The 19,633-nt window shown below is 40.2% G+C and overlaps 1 protein-coding gene and 1 long non-coding RNA gene across 2 annotated transcripts in view; one reads left to right on the top strand and one right to left on the bottom strand.

Moving 5' to 3' along the window:
* Positions 1 to 12,734, bottom strand: part of GARS1 (glycyl-tRNA synthetase 1) — a 40,724-nt gene extending 27,990 nt beyond the window's left edge. Inside the window, exons 1-6 of the mRNA XM_060108308.1 lie at positions 12,464 to 12,734; positions 5,606 to 5,707; positions 4,614 to 4,716; positions 3,443 to 3,584; positions 2,138 to 2,226; positions 1,381 to 1,457 (exon numbers count right to left, since the gene is read on the bottom strand). Of these exons, the coding sequence (XP_059964291.1) occupies positions 1,381 to 1,457; positions 2,138 to 2,226; positions 3,443 to 3,584; positions 4,614 to 4,716; positions 5,606 to 5,707; positions 12,464 to 12,685 (735 nt within the window). The 5' untranslated portion in view covers positions 12,686 to 12,734. The remainder of the gene's footprint in view (positions 1 to 1,380; positions 1,458 to 2,137; positions 2,227 to 3,442; positions 3,585 to 4,613; positions 4,717 to 5,605; positions 5,708 to 12,463) is intronic.
* A 117-nt stretch (positions 12,735 to 12,851) lies between these two features.
* The window catches only part of LOC132496107 (uncharacterized), a 72,824-nt gene continuing 66,042 nt past the window's right edge, over positions 12,852 to 19,633 (top strand). The window contains exon 1 of the long non-coding RNA XR_009533374.1: positions 12,852 to 13,918. This is a non-coding gene — a long non-coding RNA (uncharacterized LOC132496107). The remainder of the gene's footprint in view (positions 13,919 to 19,633) is intronic.

The following is a 19,633-nucleotide window of genomic DNA, read 5'->3' as shown; positions in this document are numbered from 1 at the left end:
ACAGAAAGTGCTCAAACTATAAATTATGAGTTAACAAAACAACTAATTACTTCCTGTTTCTGACAATTTATTTGGAAATGAACAAAACTTAAGATCAAAGACACTCAAAGACACATGCACACAAAACTTTAATAAGTCTAAAATTCTGAATGGGAAACAGAATAATTTAAGAGTAATTTGAGGTGCTTTTCATTTCTTCTTTCTTATAAAGGTCATGCCTTTGGAAAAGGAAGGAAATGAGAAATGAGGGTGTGGTCATAATAGTATCAAAGAACAAGAAATGATTTTCTAAACCATCAGTAACAACACTAAAGCAATGAGCTTCAAGCAAGGGATAAAATATACTTCACAAGGTTCAAAATAAATTGGCAGATGAGTCAATAGCCAGATTAAGAGGTTTTTCAATTTAAATAAGGAAGGAGAAATTTTCTCAGCTAATGTTGGAAAGCTAGATACCACAGAGGAAAATCAGCATGTTTAAAAAAATTAGGGCAACAGTGGAGAAGTATCCAGTAATTTTCATGAGAGAAAAGCAGAGTTAGAGTCCTACATTCAGCCTCATTTATATACCAATGTAAAGAAAAAATATATAAACACAGCACTGGTTGTTGTTTTCTTTTATCCAAGGAAGTAAAAAAAGTTTAAGAGGTGAGCCCTGGTGGACCTCATGATCAAACATGGTGCTGGAGAAATGTACTTTGCTTAAAATGATGGATGAGGTGAGAAATCAGCAACATTCACATACAGGCATGTTCAACTTCCTGAGGCAAAGGTGTGCAGTTTTCATCATATTTTTAATGTAGTATGTGACCTAAAAAGGATAAGAACTACTTCTGATATAGAAGGTATTTCTGCACTTGGTAAAAGTCAGAATAGATGATCTCAATGCCTTTCCTAAAACTTGTCAACTTCAATACAAATTATAAAACTAAAGGTCTACAGGAAAAGCGGGGGCCTGCTCCATCAGGTTCTAAAAAGAATAGCATGTAGTCAGGGACAGTGCAACCAGAAGCAGATCAAGTGGCTGATGAGACAGTGCTCATATAGATATCTGCCCTAAATCTCCACACTGAACGCTATCCATCATTAGACGCTGTCCTGGTTTTTGCTATTAAATCCAGAAAACTGGTTTCCAAGGAGAGAGAACTAATTTCATGCCTATTTACATTGACTTGCTAGTTTGACAGAAATAAAGGTTGGCCACAAAAGGCTGACAGAGAAGAAAATAAAAATGCAAAAAGAGATGATATGAGGGACAGAAGGTAAACTCTCCTTTTTTACTACTGTGACCAGGTCAGCACAATATGGAATTCAACAGTTATCAAATGCTGGAAGACAGACAGCACCTACCTGGGTTATTGCGATCTCTCAAGTACTCACCTGGGCCAAGACACTTTCCATCTCTGATTTCTTCTCAGCAGAACACTTCTTATCAGACATCAATTTCTGTAAATGAGCTATATAAGAACAACAGTGTTAGTACATGTCAATTTCAATCAATGGGAAAAAGGACAATGTACTTTTTTTTTTTTAATTTATTTTTGGCTGTGTTGGGTCTTTGTTTCTGCACGTGGGCTTTCTCCAGTTGCGGCGAGCGGGGGCCACTCTTCATCGCGGTGTGCAGGCCTCTCACTGTCGTGGCCTCTCTTGTGGAGCACAAGCTCCAGACGTGCAGGCTCAGTAGTTGTGGCTCACGGGCCTAGTTGCTCCGCAGCATGTGGGATCTTCCCAGACCAGGGCTCAAACCCGTGTCCCCTGCATTGGCAGGCAGATCCTCAACCACTGCGCCACCCGGGAAGCCCCAGGACAATGTACTTTTGAGTTTCAATGTTGGGCAGGTAAAAAAAACGAACCTAAGGATAATGTTCTTAATTTATATGAATCCCATGGTTGATTTTGCAGGGACAGTCATGATATTGTCTTGATTCTTTCCATGACTTAGAACTTCTAATTATCTGTATATAACTTTTTTTTTCAATAAGGGACTTGTTCTGTATACTTAAGATCTGTGCACTTTACTCTTTATATGTTATGTCCCAAGAAAAAATCTAAAAACTTGAGAGAAAAGTTTAATCCAAACCCTTTGTTTTGATCAGTCCTACTTGAAAGGTTATTTATCTGAGACGAAGAACCATACCTTTCAATAGATGGTCAGCACGAAAACACTCTCCATTTTTTACATCTTTCACCATGAAGTCAGCAAATTTGTCTACATGGCCAGAAGTCCTAAGTTAATAAATGCCAAGCCAATTAGTCATTTTCATACAAATTAACCCAAAAACTTTACCTTATAAGACAATCTCCCTTCTATATATTTATCCAAAGTTTACATCTGTATATCTGAAAGATGGAAGCTCCCATATCTATTATGATATATCCCACGGTAGATAAATTATATACCAAAGAAAACTCTTCCTCAAATCTATTCCCACCCTCTCCCCAACTTCTTCCTCCCCTTAGGAAAAAAAATACTAACTAGATTACACTGTTCCACAAATTGTCATAAAGTCTGTGCTACTTTGCAGAATCAATAAATCCATGCCTATCCCATTATTATTACTGATCTAAGCAAAGGCCAAAACCATGGGGAATTTGACTAGCCAAGACTTTGTGATAACTCAGTACAGACACTGAACCTTAAGGAAAGAGTTTTCTGCCACTGAAACCTGGTTGGACACTGGCATTATCTCTGTACAGCTATTAGTGGGGCAAGTAGCTAAAGAATAGGCTGTCCTGATCCATCATCAAGAATTCAACTTGTTTTAATTGGCTGAAATTACTAGGAGAGAGCCTAAACTATACAAATAGCGAAAATCAGCTCTTTAACAGGCAACATTAAATGAATGAAGTGATGAGATACAAAATGTAAGAATTCTTCTTTCAGTTTCGTATTTGAGAAATCCTGACCTGCTTTCAACAATGTTGGTAGGAATAATCTAAATTTCTGCATTGAAACATCAATACAAATAGTAGCATTTGATTTAAAATACATACACACCTTTGCCCAGAGCGTCTATGAATTTATCCTAAGGAAATAATCAGGATATACATAAAAATTCATCTATTGGGATGTTCAATGTAATCAAACATAAGAAACAACTTAAATGCCTACACGCATGCACTAGTTAAGTAAATTATGGCACATCCATAAAAGAGAATACTATTCTGTCATTAAAAATACTTTAGAAGAATACTTAATGACATAAGGTTCACCTATATTATGTGAAAAAAAGCACTGTGCTACTAAACGCATATGAACTTAAAAAGACAGAAAGGATAAATACAACATTTTTAACATGGCTACCTGTGGGCAATGAGTATATATTTTCTTTGTTTTTCTTTATTTTCCAGATTTTCACAATGAACATGGGTAGTTTTTGAATCAAAACGTTACTGAAGTATGCATATTAAAGAATGTCAACCCTCAAAGTAGAGACCTTACTTTAAAACTGGCTCAGGGGTGAGCATGGTGCAGTCAATCTCCAGAATCTGTTCCTCTTGGATAAAGTGCTGCCTCCATGTCTGAATAATATTATTTTTCAAAGCACATCCAACTGGCCCAAAATCATAGAGACCACTAACACCTGTAAAATATGACAGGAAAACGGGTCCTCTACCTTGTCACTCTGAACGAATCAAAGCAAGCAGAGGTGAGGAACTGATCCTTGTTAAGACTTCACATACTCCCTAAGAATGTATCCAAGTCAACACTTCAAATCCCTCAATACTGAAGAGCCTTATTTCCAGGTAGCTGACAGAAGTAAAACTAAAATGGTCTTACTCCATTAACTGCAGTATTTCCATATTTGAAATTTCAAGTAGGATTAGCAAAAAACTAAAAAGAAGTTCCTCCATATGTAAGAAACAAAATGAAAAAGCAGATTATAGTTTTCTGCCATAGAAATTAGAAAAGAATTTGCTGCATCAGCCGAATAACAATGATCTCAAATTTTAGCACCCAATTCTCTAATTTATTCTTGGGTATTTGAGCCACTATTTAAACCTCAAGAAGTTAAACATTTAGAGATCTGCTCAGACTAAAACTCAAATCAGGTTTCAGTGGCACAGTACTGAAAGTCTAATATTGTTGCAGTAATCTCTGTTAACTATGAAAAGTATCAGTGAATTATAGCTGTCTACATAAATTCATATAGTGTTCAGAAAGATGTAGAGATTTATCTGCATAGCCATGAAGAACGTTTTCTCCTGGCAGTTGCCATAATGAATAATCTAGAAACTATGGCTTACCACTGCCCTTGTGGGGAGCGGCACAGTACAGTCAGCCAGTGCTAGAATGGCCCTCTACTGCTCTCAGATCTTCACTGGCATTTTAAGGGTCTGATATGTACATGGACACAACAAACGCTTAATATCTGGGGCTCTCCAAATACCCTAAGTCTTAATGGAAAAACGCTATCTCCAAAAATAAATAGGGTTGAGGGAAATAAGAACTGATATCATGCCAAATGAATGACTCTAAACAAATGAAAGCAAGCTATCCATCCTCTGCTTTGTGTGACCTGAAACTATTAGATATCAAGCAAGCTGTGGTTTTAAGAACAATATTAAAGTCACTAACAACACAATTTTTCTTTCTCTCATTAATCCCCTACCTCCATAAATAGCAAAAGCTTGATCGTAGAAAAACCTCCTCTTCAGGGTATCTTCCATTTTTGCTCTGTCTACAACATCATCTTTGGGCTGTAACGCTAGCTCCTGTAAGGGATTTTTAAAGAGAAAATAATGTGATTGAACAAGTGAGTGGGAATTTCAATTTATACATGTGAATTTACTTTATTCCTCAGCAGAATTTACTATAAAATTTATCAGACAAGATTTTGATACCCTTAAAACAAAAGAAACCTTAGGGTTTTTTCCCCTTTGAGTTACAGAAAAGATACGTTTACTTAATTATTTAGGAAAGTATACGATCATTTCCAAGATTACAAGACTAAGCTTACTTAGATGCAGATACTGATAAGCAATATCTGAATTTTTAGGGGATCACTGTAGCAAAATAGCGACTCAAAACTCCAAACAGGAAATTCCCTGATGGTCCAGTGGTTAGGACTCGGTGCTTTCACTGCCGGGGCCGGGTTCAATCCCTGGTTGGGGAACTAAGATCCCACAAGCCATGCAGTGCAGCCAAAAAAAGAAAAAGCTCCAAACGATTTCAGTTTGTTGATGGGACGTTTATAATTTGAAAAGTTTGGGAGCAGGTATCAGGTGACTAGAACTTTTCCTTAAAAGAAAATAATTTAAAACAGCATAACCATTATTTGCAGGTATAGGAGAATTCATAAAGAACACAATTTCTTCCAGGGAAATTCATGGAACATAACCAGTCTAGGATTTGAGTCTGGGAGAAGAAGGGGTAGGTGAGGGTTGAGGAAGGCTTTGTAGGGAAATTTTGAATTACACGTTGAAAGGATGAGGAAGGAGTCTGCCAAGTAGAGGAGGAGGAGAAGGCATACTGGATAAACAGAGATAAGGCAAATGTTACTTGTTCAGAAACTTTTCTAGATCTCTCCTGCCCAAAGAGACTAAATAAAGATAAACAATCCTATACCTACTTATATTCCTTTTTGAGGATCCTGAGACTCACCTTTGCTTCCAGAACCCTCTTCCGGGCTTTGAGCTCAGCTACTGCTTTGTCTACATCGACCTGGGGTGCTTTATCTTCTTTCAGTTTTCGCACAAGATCTCCCTAGCCAACAAAGAGAATCTGTATTCACAACTGGTTTCAGAAGTCAAGAAAAGTTAGGAATGGGTTTTTAAGCATGTCTTTTAGAAAGTATACATGTAAGAATGAGGAAATTCAAATGTTTATTATGTGAAAGGTCATTATGAATAACTGTAGGTCATTGCCCTCAGCACTTATAATCTAGCAGAATATCCAAATACAAGTACATAAATAACTATGCTTGCAGGGTGATTATTACTGGTTTGTTTGTTTGTTTTCCTTGTGGGGAGGAGATAGATGGTGGAGAGAAAAGCACTGATAAAAAGTAAAGAGCAATATAATTACTGAGAACACAGAAGAACCAATAAATAGACTACCCTCTCCTTGAATCTCTCTCCTTTCTTGCATACAAAAAAATGACTATCTTAGTTTTCCGCTTACTTCTCTGATCATTTCTTCTCAGTCACTACTGGCTAATCTTCCTCTGCCCTTTATTGTTGGAATTTTTTCCTTGCTACTTTCTTTAGACTACTTTATTCACTTCCAACAACACTGTACACTGATTTTATTACAGTAATGTGGTGGAATAGGCAATCTGAGAAAACAAAACACTACCACATGGTTTGGTAAACTTCAAGATGAGAAATTAAAGTTATCAAATTAATAGAGCCCTTGGGTGCCCAACAGAAGCAACTGCTCTCTAAAGGAGTAGACCTTCCATAGGCCTTTCAGGATTTTCATAGATTAGGGTTACCAAAATAATAAGCACTAAACTCAAAATTTAAAAATCCATGAGGAAAGAAGCCACCATGTATGAGACTCAGCAGAAACGACAAATAACAAAATTAAATCCTTTAAAAGTATCAGAATGACCAAATATACTTTTTAAATGCTCAAGATGTTTAAACTAAAATAAAAGGAGGAATCAACAACATGAGGAAAGAACAAGAGACTATCAGAAACAATCAGGGGACTTGAAAAAGAACCACAAAGATCATCTGGAAATAAATCACTGAAATTCAAAACTCACTGGACAGTTTAAATAGCAGATCAGACACAGTTGAAGACAGAATTAGTGACCTAGAAGAACGACCTAAAGAAATTATCCGTGGATAATTTCCATCCCATGGAATGTAGCAGAGAGACAAAGTTGAAAATACAAATGAGGTAATGAGACACAGAGAAGAGAATGGAAATGGGATAGATGTCCTCCTTATTCCCCTCTGTATTTTCGAACTAATTCCTCTTTTCTCCTTCTAAAACTCCAGCTCCTTTGAGGAGCCTGTCATCATCCTTTCCCCCTGTTGTTGATATTTTCTAAGCTCCTGCCTATTTTCCCTCATTCAATGACAGTCCCCCTCTCCTGCAATTCATTCTACTTTAGAATGTCCCAGTTAGGAGGTGAAAAAGCTGTTTAAAATGATCTCAACCTAGAGCCTAACTCTGCTTATATACAATGAGAAGAATTTTCCCAGTTTTAACATACACTGAATTCTCCAGGAATGCACCCAGGAAAGTGTAATTTAAAGGAAGACTAAAATCAACTATACTTCAGTTTTTTTAAAAAAGGAAAATTGTACCTTGTTTTGTTCAGAATTTTACAAAGTTGTTATTATTTGAAATAAAAAACAAACAAACCATGTGACCACAGGCTATGCTGCCGTTCTATCTGAGTAAACAATACAGTATACCTTTATCAATGCGCACTTACAGCAACTGCATTCACAGTAAATCTACGTAGAGGTATAAGCATCTGCTTAATTCAATATAACTTCCAGTGGAGTCATACCCCCAAATCTACATATTAAAATAATATTATTTTATTATAAATTACTTTTTATTTATTTGTATTACACTTACAGCATTATGCATACACATATCTTTCTTTAATTTATGTAGATATTTCATATGAATTTCATTACAGGGTAGTAATGGAGAATTCCAAAATATCTGGTGTAAAAGGGTACACCGGGTCCGATATTGTTGAGAACCACTGAATTGGTTCTTCCTCTCAATCTCTTACTGTGTACAAATAAATCTGGTCTGTTATTATACTAGCAGTTTTTATTCTATTATCTTGACCTCTCTAGCTAAAGCAACATCCTCAGTCACCTTCTAACTTTAACTTCTTTATTACACGTACAATACCTGAAATCACCCTGTCAATGGATTGTCAATTCTGGCACTCAAATATTTGTTGCCTGCTATCACAACCTAAACCTAGCACAATGCTAAGCACTAAGTACTTGGTAAATATCTACTGGCTTATTCTTTACCCATTCAGTGGTTCTTTTCCCTTCCTCTACCCGTCAGAACACTTATCTCATAAATGTTCACTAATAGTGCTTTTTGATGGGGATAAGAACCTTGTGAGGGTCTGTGTTCTGAAAAGAGAGTGGCGAGCAGTTCTTTTTGAATGTTTTAAGGAAGTAAGCAAGCAGTTCTTCTGAATACCTACCCTTATGTGTCAAGTATTGGCACTCCCATATTTTGTTTTGGAGCTTTTCAAAGGACACTGGGCAAGCAAGGCCACAAGTAGGTAAAGGTAAAGGTAGGAAGAACTTAAAATTTTTTAAATTAAAATTAGTTTTCCTGAATCATTTTTCTGTCTCTTAAAGTTCAGGCATAGAATCAGGCACACATACATTCAAGGATAGGTTAGCTTTCAACAGAAGCAGTGGGAGAGTGAGGATTCCTACACTGAGTTAATCATCTCTAAAAATCTCGGTGAATTAAGGTAATAATCGTGTTTATTCTGAATAATGGAATAATTAAAACCATGATTTATGATTTAATTGTGTAAACAAAAGAATTGGAGGTGATCAAAACATGGAAAGTAAGTACTTAAGGAGTCCTAATTTCTAATTATTTTCTTCCCTTTTTCTTCACCACCAACTATAGTCCATGTGTGTTGAATGAAACCGATGTGAAACATCATCAATATTTCTAAATTACCTTTAAGAAACATCAACTAGAAGCTTAATTCCTGCATAAATTCTTATCATAAAGACATATATTAGAACTAAGTCTGTGATTATAAAGCAGAATAGTTACTAGGTGAGAAATCATTTCAAGGGATCTTTTTCATGCATCCTTCATATATATCATGATGCATATTCAGTTGGCCAAGAAAAAACAAGAAAACATTTCCTCACCTTTTTAAGATGTTTGGCTTTACACATATGGGCCTAGAGGGTTCTTGTTAAGATTAAAAAATTAATTTCAGATTTCCAAGTTTTATAACCATTGACAAAAACTCCATAAACTTATCATTTGTCCTTTGTGGATTAAGCAACAGTTTTAATGGGCACTCTCAGTTCAGAAAATCAAAGCAGAGAAAAATCCAGGGCTCTAAAATTTCCCAAAATTGAATTTTATTATTGGCCACAAATACTATCAGTTGCTTTTTGAAGTGACAGTCTCACTTCACTCATTTTCCGGAAAATGAATGAATGCCCAATACCCAAGACTGAATAACAATTTTTTGTCAGACATTTTAAGAGTGTTTCATTCTTGCAAATCGAACAATCATAAGTGCTCTTCCTCAGACAATCATCATATGTGGGTATGCTTTATGCATACTTCCCATTTAGTCACACAGAATATTAAAAAGATGTGTGCACAAAGGTCCGAATTTAATAAAATTAATAATTCTTATTGGGACTTCCCTGGTGGTGCAGTGGTTAAGAATCCGTCTGCCAATGCAGGGGACACGGGTTCGATCCCTGGTCCGGGAAGATCCCACATGCCGCGGAGCAACTAAGCCCGTGCGCCACAACTACTGAAGCCCACTCACCTAGAGGCTGTGCTCCGCAACAAGAGAACCCACCACAATGAGAAGCCCGCGCACTGCAACGAAGAGTAGCCCCAGCTCACCGCAACTAGAGAAAGCCCCCGCACAGCAACGAAGACCCAACGCAGCCAAAAATAAATAAATAAATATTTAAAATAATAATAATAATAATTCTTACTGCTTTTTCAAGGATACTCCAAAGCAAAACTGAGGTTTTGTTTTGTTTTTTTGTTTTTTTTTAAAACATGTGAGAGTGTGGCAGAGAATATAATGACTTGGTTTAGTATCCCTGACTTGATTAGTGCTCAGGGCCAGCAGTTCTACTCACCATGCTTTGCACCATCAGTGCAAATGTCAACACAGTGAAAAACGCAAATAACGTTCTTAGTTTTATTATGAAAATGGTTTTGACCTTGGAGACCTCCAAGAATTTGCAGACCACACTTTAAGAACCACTGCCCTAGAGCAACAGTTCCCAAACAAGATACTCCAGGACAAAGTTTTCACCAATATGCAGTAAAAGGGGGAAAAAAGGAAAAAAAAGACAATGTATTAGACCTTTTTTCAAAGCTAAACCTGCTAAATATAAAAGACTTCTTTATTCTGAGTTATGGTTTGTCCTTTCTTTGGTATTAAAATATACTTTCTTTTATGAAATGAAAGGGGAAATAAGATGGTAGTTTGTTGACACATTTCAGTCAATCAACAAACCAAATCATTAAAAAACAGCATCTACGTAGCATAGCAGATTGGGAAATTTATATGAAATACATATTTATCTGAAACACATGCCACCAACAAGACCAGTTATTAAGCACCACTCCAGGGGCTTCCCTGGTGGCGCAGTGGTTGAGAATCTGCCTGCTAATGCAGGAGACAAGGGTTCGAGCCCTGGTCTGGGAGAATCCCACATGCCGCGGAGCAACTAGGCCCGTGAGCCACAACTACTGAGCCTGCGCGTCTGGAGCCTGTGCTCCGCAAAAAAAAGAGAGGCCGCGATAGTGAGTGGCCCCCGCTTGCCACAACTAGAGAAAGCCCTCACACAGAAACGAAGACCCAACACAGCAAAAATAAATAAATTAATTAATAAACTCCTACCCGCAACATCTTCTAAAAAAAAAAAAAAAATCCCACTCCAAGGATGCCTTCAATTGCACAAACTTCACAGTGGAAATATGTAGAATGAGTAGAAGTGACCGTGTGTCTCATTTCCTCATATAAGCAAAAAAACAAACAAACAAGAAAACCATGAAAAAAAAACCGGTTTAACTAGATGATCTTTAAATTCCCTTCCAATTGACCCTGGACTCAGTGCGATTCAAAGTTCCAGGTAGTTAACTAATATATGCGTGGTCCTGGAAAATTAGGGGAAAAAACAAAAACTAACTTACATAAACTAACTTACATATTCAAAAAATACCTTGAAGTACCAAAAAACTAACAATCAAGCCAACATAAACAATACACAAGATAGTAATAACATCGGAAGGCTATTCCATCATCAAAGTTTACTTCAGTTAACTAGCTCCACAGTCTTACTACAGATGGATAATTTGCACTGCAGTTCCAGGCTAACGTGGCAGAGGGAGGGGTTTGGGTGTATGTTTTTCCAAATTAGATGTATTCTCCCTTCTAAAGTGAAGTGAAAAAAAAAAAAAGTTGAGAGTTAGAGAAAAGACAAAGGAACCACACCTAATTTCATTTGGGGAGGGTGGGTGGAGGGACATGGAGAATAAGCATTCACAGCGCTTTGGTATCAAGAATAAAGAAAAAATTAAGCCCATAGTGAAATTTCAGAATAAAACACTACTGAATCAGTCAGGCTCAAACCAGAAAGAAGTAGATAAAGTGGCAGAATTTGCCGAATTTTCGGCAGCTCTGCCTCAATGAATTATTTCCGAGGGAGGGATCCACCCTCCATAGCTAAGGCAAGTTATTGCATCAGGCGCCCGTGCAGGAGAAACCCATTCGGTGTTCACTACTAGGTCATCAATCCCCGGGGTCCTATTCCGAGCTTCTGGCTCTACCTGACTGGATGTGAGAATCCCTTGGAAATAATCTTTTCCTTGTCCTCTCTAAATTCTGATATTCATGCAGTGCCCTAGGAAAAGGAGGCCTGTATTAAATCACCAAGCTCTCCAGCCCATGAAACCTCCCTCCCTTCCGCAAAATCAAATTTCAAAATGTTCCATACGAAGGATGGCTGACTTCACCGAGTCACTCAGGGACATTTACAGCTTCCCACGTTTACGATCTGAAAGCTCACTCATTCTGGGGAACCCAGAAAAGGTGACAGAAGCGAAGGACGATGAACTCACATTATTAGAAAAGAAAAAAAAAAAAGTTCAACACCTCCCCACATCCACGTTTCAACTATTTTTATTTCCTCAACGGACCATTCGGCTAACTAAGCACCGAATGAAGGAAGATGTCAAGGAGTTAACACTATTCAAAGCATCTTGAAGATTAAAAAACAAGAGTCAGGCAGTGAGAAGAGAGAACACGCAGCTTCGGCTCGTAATTGATCAGGGAAGAATTAGGAATCTCGCCACCCAGAAAGCACAAAGAACACAGCAGGGACTGGAAATCTTCAGTTGAGGCTATTGAGCTAGGACAGGAGGAGAAGCAAAGGGTCACAGATCCCAGCCCCATCGGAGAAGCAAGTGGTACGGGCAGTAACAAGGATTGGGAAGGGAGAACAGATCGCATGAGGAGGGAGGCAGAACGTAGAGGGATCCGAGGAAGTCACCTCAGGAGAGGGGAGGACAGGGGTCCACCGGAGGGAAGGTGGCCGGCGCACGCGGGGACTTGGGTCCAACGTGGGGAAGGCGAGGAAGATGCCTAGAAACCAAGGGCTTCCAGAGAATGAAGGAGAGGGATAATCGGTGAGGTGGACCGGTGCCCGGGGAAGAGAGAGGGGGGCGGGAGAAGAAGGGGACCAGGGAGAGGAGAGCTGGGGCTGAGGGGAAGGCGAAGAATGCCGGTACCTGCTGGCGCACCGCTAGCCTGAGAGGTGCCAGCACCTCCTCGGCCCCCGCACCATCCATGCTGCTCCGGGATGCGGCAGCGGGGAACGAGGTCGGGGCGCGGGCTGGCTTGCTGATGGGCCGGCAGGGCAGAAGAGGAGGCCGGGCCGGGAGCCGGGGCGGCGGCGACAGCAGCAGAGCGGCGCGGGCAGCTCTAAGCAGCGCCGGGCGCAGAGAGGGCATGAGACCGCTGCCCTGGGAGGTCCGGAGGGGGCGGCGGCGGAAGCGGCGCGCGCGGCCGGGCCGAGTGCATGATGAAATCGCCGCGTAAACGCCGCTGTGCGCGCGCAGCCGCACATTCCCCACCCCCGACGCGGCGTCGGGTCGTCACCAGCCGATTCGACACAAAATCCCGGAAGGACCCGGCATCCCTCAGAACCCCGAGAGGGCTTGCCCCACCGTGGGCGTACGGGAGGGCTGCGAGGTCCCAGGTAGACCCCCCTCAACGAACAGATTTGCACGATTATGTGTCAGTGGGCCTTCAAGGACGCAGCTCCATCCGACACATGCTGACCGAAGCTCACGAGGACATTCAGAGCACAGGCTTGTACAGGGGCACTGACGCCCTGGCTGACCGACGGGAGTACACACTTCTGTTTGTGTTCTTTCGCCCCCTGGTTCTTAAAGGCTCATTAGACATCACATCAGATAAGGACTTAGACTCAGTGTTGCTCAGCTCAGATGAACCTCCGATAAGGAAACAGATCAAGAGAGGTTAATGATTTGCCCACCTTCACCCATCCATGCCTTCCAATGTCAAGACAAACCTTGGGGAAAGGAAGGGGAAGAATGACGGGCTTTTTGGAGAAGATCAGTGCTGACCAGCCTTTGAAGGGCGAACAAGATTTGAATCAGCAGAGATGAGAAAAGGCTGGGAAAAGATAATGTGCCGGAGAGTGGAGATGAGCGTCCAGGTGCCTGGGATTCCCTCTGCCTGGCCTTGCTTCAGCTGACCTCCCTCTTGTAGTTAGGCCCCCGCTGATGGACCCTCCGGAAATGGCTTCTTCCCTCCCTCCTGCCCCAAGGGCGGGTTGACTGCAAAAGCTGGATTCCCTTTCTACAGAGGGAATAGAAAAATAAAGAATGTATTAGTTATAGAAATAGCATTGCACACACCCACCAGAATGCCTAAAATGGAAATGATGGAAAGTGCAAAGTGATGCTCTGGGACTCTCCCACACAGCTGAGAGGAATGTGGATTTGTACAGCCGCTTTGGAGAACTCTTTGACAGTAGCTACTGAAGCCAACCATACACACCTTATGGGTGGCCAGCAGTTCCACCCCAGGAGTATACAAGAGTAGACAAGCTCAACAGAGTGAAGTCGCCTTTCCCAGAACTGTGAAATTTCATATTCTCTTCCTGTTCCGGTCTGTGGTTCTGGAGAAGTACACACAATTTACCATAAGCAGAGCAGGTACAGAAGGACCTTATGCAATATTAAACAATTTGTATTTTTAAAACTTTTATTTCAAGATTTGATATTTACTAGTCAGAATTTTTATTTGGCTTTATTTTAATAGGTAACTTAAAAAATTTTAATTGAAGTATAGTTGATATACAATATTATATAAGTTACAGGTGTACAAGACAGTGATTCACAGTTTTTAAAGGTTATACTCCATTTATAGTTATTATAAAATACTGGCTATGTTCTCCGTGTTGTACAATATATCCTTGCAGCTTATTTTATACCTAATAGTTTGTACCTGTTAATCCCTTGCCACTATATTGCCCCTCCCCCTTCTCTCTCCCCACTGGTAACCAATAGTTTGTTCTCTATATCTGTGAGTCTATTTCTTTTCTTATAGTCACTAGTTTGTTTACTTTTTTACATTCCACATATAAGTGATATTTTAGTTTTTTGAGAAACCTCCATACTATTTTCCACAGTGGCTGCACCAATTTACATTCCCACCAACAGTATATGAGGGTTCCCTTTTCTTCACGTCCTCGCCAACATTTGTTATCTGTATTCTTTTTGATGATAACCATTCTGGCAGGTGAGAGGTGATATCTCATTGTGGTTTTGGTTTGCATTTCCCTGATGATTAGCGATGTTGAGCATCTTTTCAAGTGCCTGTTGGCCATCTGCTTTTCCTCTTCGGAGAAATGTCTATTCAGTTCTTCTGCCCATTTTTTTAATAGGGTTGTTTGGGTTTTTGCTTTTTTCTTTTTGATCTTGAGTTGTATGAGCTGTTTATATATGTTGGATATTAACCCTTTAACAGTTATATAATTGCAAATATTTCTCCTATTCAGTAGGTTTCTTTTTGTTTTGTCGACGGTTTCCTTTGTTGTGCAAAAGCTTTTAAGTTTAATTAGGTCCCATTTGTTTGTTTTTGCTTTTATTTCCTTTGCTTTAGGAGACAGATCCAAAAAAAATATTGCTACAATTTATGTCAAAGAGTGTTCTGCCTCTGTTTTCCTTTAGGAGTTTTGTGGTTTCTGGTCTTACATTTAGGTCTTTAATACATTTTGATTTTATTTTTGTATATGGTGTGAGGGAATGTTCTAATTTCATTCTTTTATATATAGCTGTCTGATTTTCCCAGAACCATTTATTGAAGAGACTATCTTTTCTCCAGTGTATATTCTTGCCTCCTTTGTCATAGATTAGTTGACCGTAAGTGTATGGGTTTATTTCTGGGCTCCCTATCCTGTTCCACTGATCTCTCTGTTTTTGTGCCAGTACTATGTTTTGATTACTGTAGCTTTATATAGTGAAGTCTGAAGTCGGGGAGCATGATTCCTCCAGCTCTGTTTTTCTTTCTCAAGATCGTTTTGGTTATTCAGGGTCTTTTGTATTTCCATACAAATTTTACAATTATTTGCATTTTTAAAACTTTTATTTCAAAATTTGATATTTATTAAGCGTAATTTTTATTTGGCTGTATTTTTTAATTAATTTATTTATTTATTATATTTGACTGTGTTGGGTCTTCGTTTCTGTGCGAGGGCTTTCTCTAGTTGCGGCAAGCAGGGGCCACTCTTTATCGCGGTGCGCGGGCCTCTCACTATCTGGCCTCTCCTGTTGCGGAGCACAAGCTCTAGACGCGCACGCAGGCTCAGTAGTTGTGGCGCACGGGCCCAGTTGCTCCGCGGCATGTGGGATCTTCCCAGACCAGGGCTCGAACCCGTTTCCCCTGCATTGGCAGGCGGATTCCCAACCACTGCGCCACCAGGGAAGCCCCTTGGCTGTATTTTAAAGGTAATTTTGAAGTTATATTAATAGTTTTCTATATGAAAAGCAATTAAAATTTTTACACATAGTCTTAGTTACATTTTTATGTACGTTCAAATTCTGTACACTTTGAATACAGTTACATCTTTTTCAAAATTCTTTAGGTCAGTAATGTCTCATCTATGTTCGTGTGAGGACGGTCTCATCACTCGTCTCCAAATCTGTCCTTTCCCCGCTCCAGTCCATCCTCCCCACTGCTGCCTCAGTGAGTACTTCTAAAAGGCAAAGCTGTGCTTGTTGCACCTCTGCTCAGGACACTCCATTAGGTCCACATGGCCCTTAGTAGAATTTCCTAAGTGGTTTTCCGTAGGAAACTACTTCTGCAAGACAGTAATAATGGCTTATATTCTTTGAACGCTTACTAGGTACCAGTTAGTGTTCTGAGTTATCTTGTGTAATTTACTCACCAATCCAGTGAGACAGGATACATAATAATTCCCATTTTACAAATTCAGGATTCAAGACACTAAGATATTAAACAGCTACGGTCACACAACTACTGAGAGTGGAGACCAGAATATGAGGCTGGGGCAGGGAGTGGAGGGGAGTGGCAGTTTTGCCATGCAACTCATGAAGCTGGTGAAGCTTTCAGTGAGCATGGGAACCTGCTCATTTGGATGCACTCTCTCAAGGCTCTGGAAGAGGCCCTAGCACTGTCTACACATGGTCATATTTTTTTCTTTCTTTATTAAAGTTCTTTATTTGAAGGAGTGAAATTTGCATACATTGTAATGCACAAATCTTAAGCATAGTTCAATGGATTTTAACAAAGGAATTCCCACTTATAACCCACATCCCAAACAAGATAATGAGCGTTTCCCTCACCTCACAAAGTTCCCTCCTGGGCTCTGTTAATACCCTCTATTGTTTTGTCCATTTTCTATTACATTGATTTCTACTTTTATCTTTATAATTTTTCCTTTTACTTAATTTGGGTCTAAATTGCCCTTCTTTTTCTGGCTTCTCAAGGTAGAAACCTAGATAATTTATTGTAAACCTTTCTTCTTTCCTAAATCAAACATTTAAAACTATAGATATGCCTCTAAGTACTGTTCTAGTTGAATCCCCAAAATTTGATTGTTGATTTTATTTCCATTTAGTCCAAAATTCTAATTTTCCTTATGTTTTCTTCTTTGACCTATTAGTTCTTGAGGGAGCATTATTTAATTTCCAAATAGTTGGGGCTTTTAAACATATCTTATTATTTTTAGAATTACTTTCTAGTTTAATTCCTCTGTGCTTTGGGAAAAACTTTTGAAATTTGCTGACTCCGATCAGTTTTATGACCCAACACATGGCGTACCTTGGTGACCGTTCCATGCCTTAAAAAGAACGTGCATTATGCAGTTGTTATGTGTAGTGTTTTATAAATGTCATTTAGACAAGGTGGTTCATGATGCTGTTCAGATCTTCTTCATTATTAATTTTTTTGTCTCCTGGTTCTATCAATAACTGAGAGGATGTTAAAATCTCTATGATTGTGAATTTGTCTATTTCTCCCTCTAGTTCTGTCACGTTTGCTTCACATATTTTGAATTTATTCAGCACATACACATTTGTAATTGTTATATCTTCTTGCCAAATGACATTTTTGTTATTATGAAATGTTCATCTCTAAATATACCTCTTGTCTTTAAACCTATTTAGTCTCACGTGAGTATAGGCACTCCAGCTTTTTTATGATTAGTGCCAATGACCAATGCAGAGCTGAATCCTCCTACCATAAGCCAAGTGAGTGAGCCACCTAGGAAACAAGTTCCTAGCCCCAGTCTGGCCTTCAGCAGACTGCAGCACCAGCCAACATCTTGACTCCAACCTTCTGGAAGGTCCTAATCCAGAACCACCCAGCTAAACTGCTCCCAAATTTCTGACCTACAAAAACTGTGAGGTAGGGCTTCCCTGGTGGCGCAGTGGTTGAGAGTCCGCCTGCCGATGCAGGGGACGCGGGTTCGTGCCCCGGTCCAAGAGGATCCCACATGCCGCGGAGCGGCTGGGCCCGTGAGCCATGGCCGCTGAGCCTGCGCGTCCGGAGCCTGTGCTCCGCAGCGGGAGAGGCCACAACAGTGAGAGGCCCGCGTACCGCAAAAAAACAAAAACAAAACCAAAAAAAACCTGTGAGGTAATAAATATTTGTTGGTTTTCTTTTTTGTTGTTTTTTTGGGGGTTTGGGGGCTTTTTTTTGGCCCCGCCCCATGTCTTGTGGGATCTCAGCTCCCCGACCAGGGATGGAACCCAGGCCCCGGCAGTGCAACTGTGGAGTCCTAACCCCTGGACTGCCAGGGGAGTCCTGATATTTGTTGTTTTTTAAGCTGATAGATTTTGGGGTCATTTGTTACACAAAAAAATAGATAGCTAATACAGGGTTCTCCCCTGAATTGACCATACAGTCCCTTTTCTTGAGAAGTGAGTGGCCAAACTGTTGGCCTTCAAGAGACCTTGTGGGGCTTTGACAGTGACAGTGTCACAGCAGAAAGAATAGTGTCCTCCTTGAATCTCGTTACTATGTACAGAAGAGCCAGGAACCTGTCATACAGTCGTTCGATAAACATTTACCTTTTACTTGAGACGCAGAGGTCTCCAAGGCTTGATTTTCTGGGTCTTCTTCCCTTAGGTGCAGGCAGCTCTAATGGGGGCTAAAGCAGGGAGATGGCCTGAAAAAGATTTTAAATGCAGCGTGAGTGAACACTCCCTGTGATCCAGCTGATCTAGCTTCTTTGATTCTCTCTCACTGACTTTCTTTTCTGGCTCCTGGGTCATTAACAAAGTTTTGCCTCAACCTCCAGCCTGCCTTAGCAAAGATTTATTTCAGCTTCTGTCCTCTAAAAATAAGGAGGCAAGGTCCCTTAAAACCTGAGTGAAATTGTCTATGGCTGAGGCAGAGTGGTTTATCATCAGATTAATTTCTATTTTGATTTTTCTGGTGTAGAAGCATCAGGAGGAAAGAAAACTGCTTCCCTTTCCTTCCCTCCTTGATTCCCAGGGCATAGTTAAAGGACGACTTTTATCTTCTAACACTGTTAAATTAGGGCGCGTGGGGAAAGATGGCCAACCAGGGGCTTGGAAAGTGAGGAGCAGAAGTGGCTAGAGTGGCAGGATTTTCTCTGAGACAGGGAACCAAGGTCTGTGGATCTCAAGAAACGGAGAGCAGCAAGTGTTCCGAAACACCGTTCTGGCCACAGTGCCAGGGTCTTGGTGAGAAACGCTTATGCAGCACCCCTAGGGAGGCTGGATCCAAGTGCCAGGACTCCTAGCCTTTGAAAGGATCCCTGTGTTCCAGCTTGGCATGCAAGTGACCTAACGATTGGCCTTCAAGGGACTTCTTAGGACTTGTTCAGTGAATGTCCCCCCAATGAGACAGTGGCCTCCCTGAATCTTTCATGCTGCTTAAAAACCCTGGCACCTGTCACATAGTCATTCAATGACATTTACAGAGTGCCTACTAGGTGCCAGACATTGTTCTAGACACTGGAGGGACAGCAGTGAACAAGGCAGACAGACTTCCTGTTCACAAGGAGCTTATGTTCTTTGGGACCAGACTGGCAAGATAAAAATGAGCTGATTTGTAAATAGTTTCAGACAGTGGTAAAGACTCTAAAAATAACAAAGTGGAGAAATTGTATAGAGCATGATCGGGGGTAAAGGTGTTCTGTAGATAGATGGTCAGGCCTCTTTCAGGAGGTGACATTTGAAGGCTATAACGATGACAAGGAATCAGCCACGAGAAGATCTGAGGTAATAGTATTACCTACTTGGCCTGTGTAAAGAACAGTAAGAAAACCCACATGCCTGGAATGTTGTGAGTGAAGAGGAGAGAAGCATGAAATAAGATCAGAGAAGTAAATAGAGACCAGATCATGTAGACCTTGTTGGCCATGGTTAAAAAAACAA

This window comes from Mesoplodon densirostris, chromosome 9 (assembly GCF_025265405.1).
Source record: "Mesoplodon densirostris isolate mMesDen1 chromosome 9, mMesDen1 primary haplotype, whole genome shotgun sequence".
Lineage (NCBI taxonomy): Eukaryota > Metazoa > Chordata > Mammalia > Artiodactyla > Ziphiidae > Mesoplodon > Mesoplodon densirostris.
The sequence above is the reverse complement of the archived record's forward strand: the minus strand, read 5'-3'. Positions and strand labels throughout refer to the sequence as shown.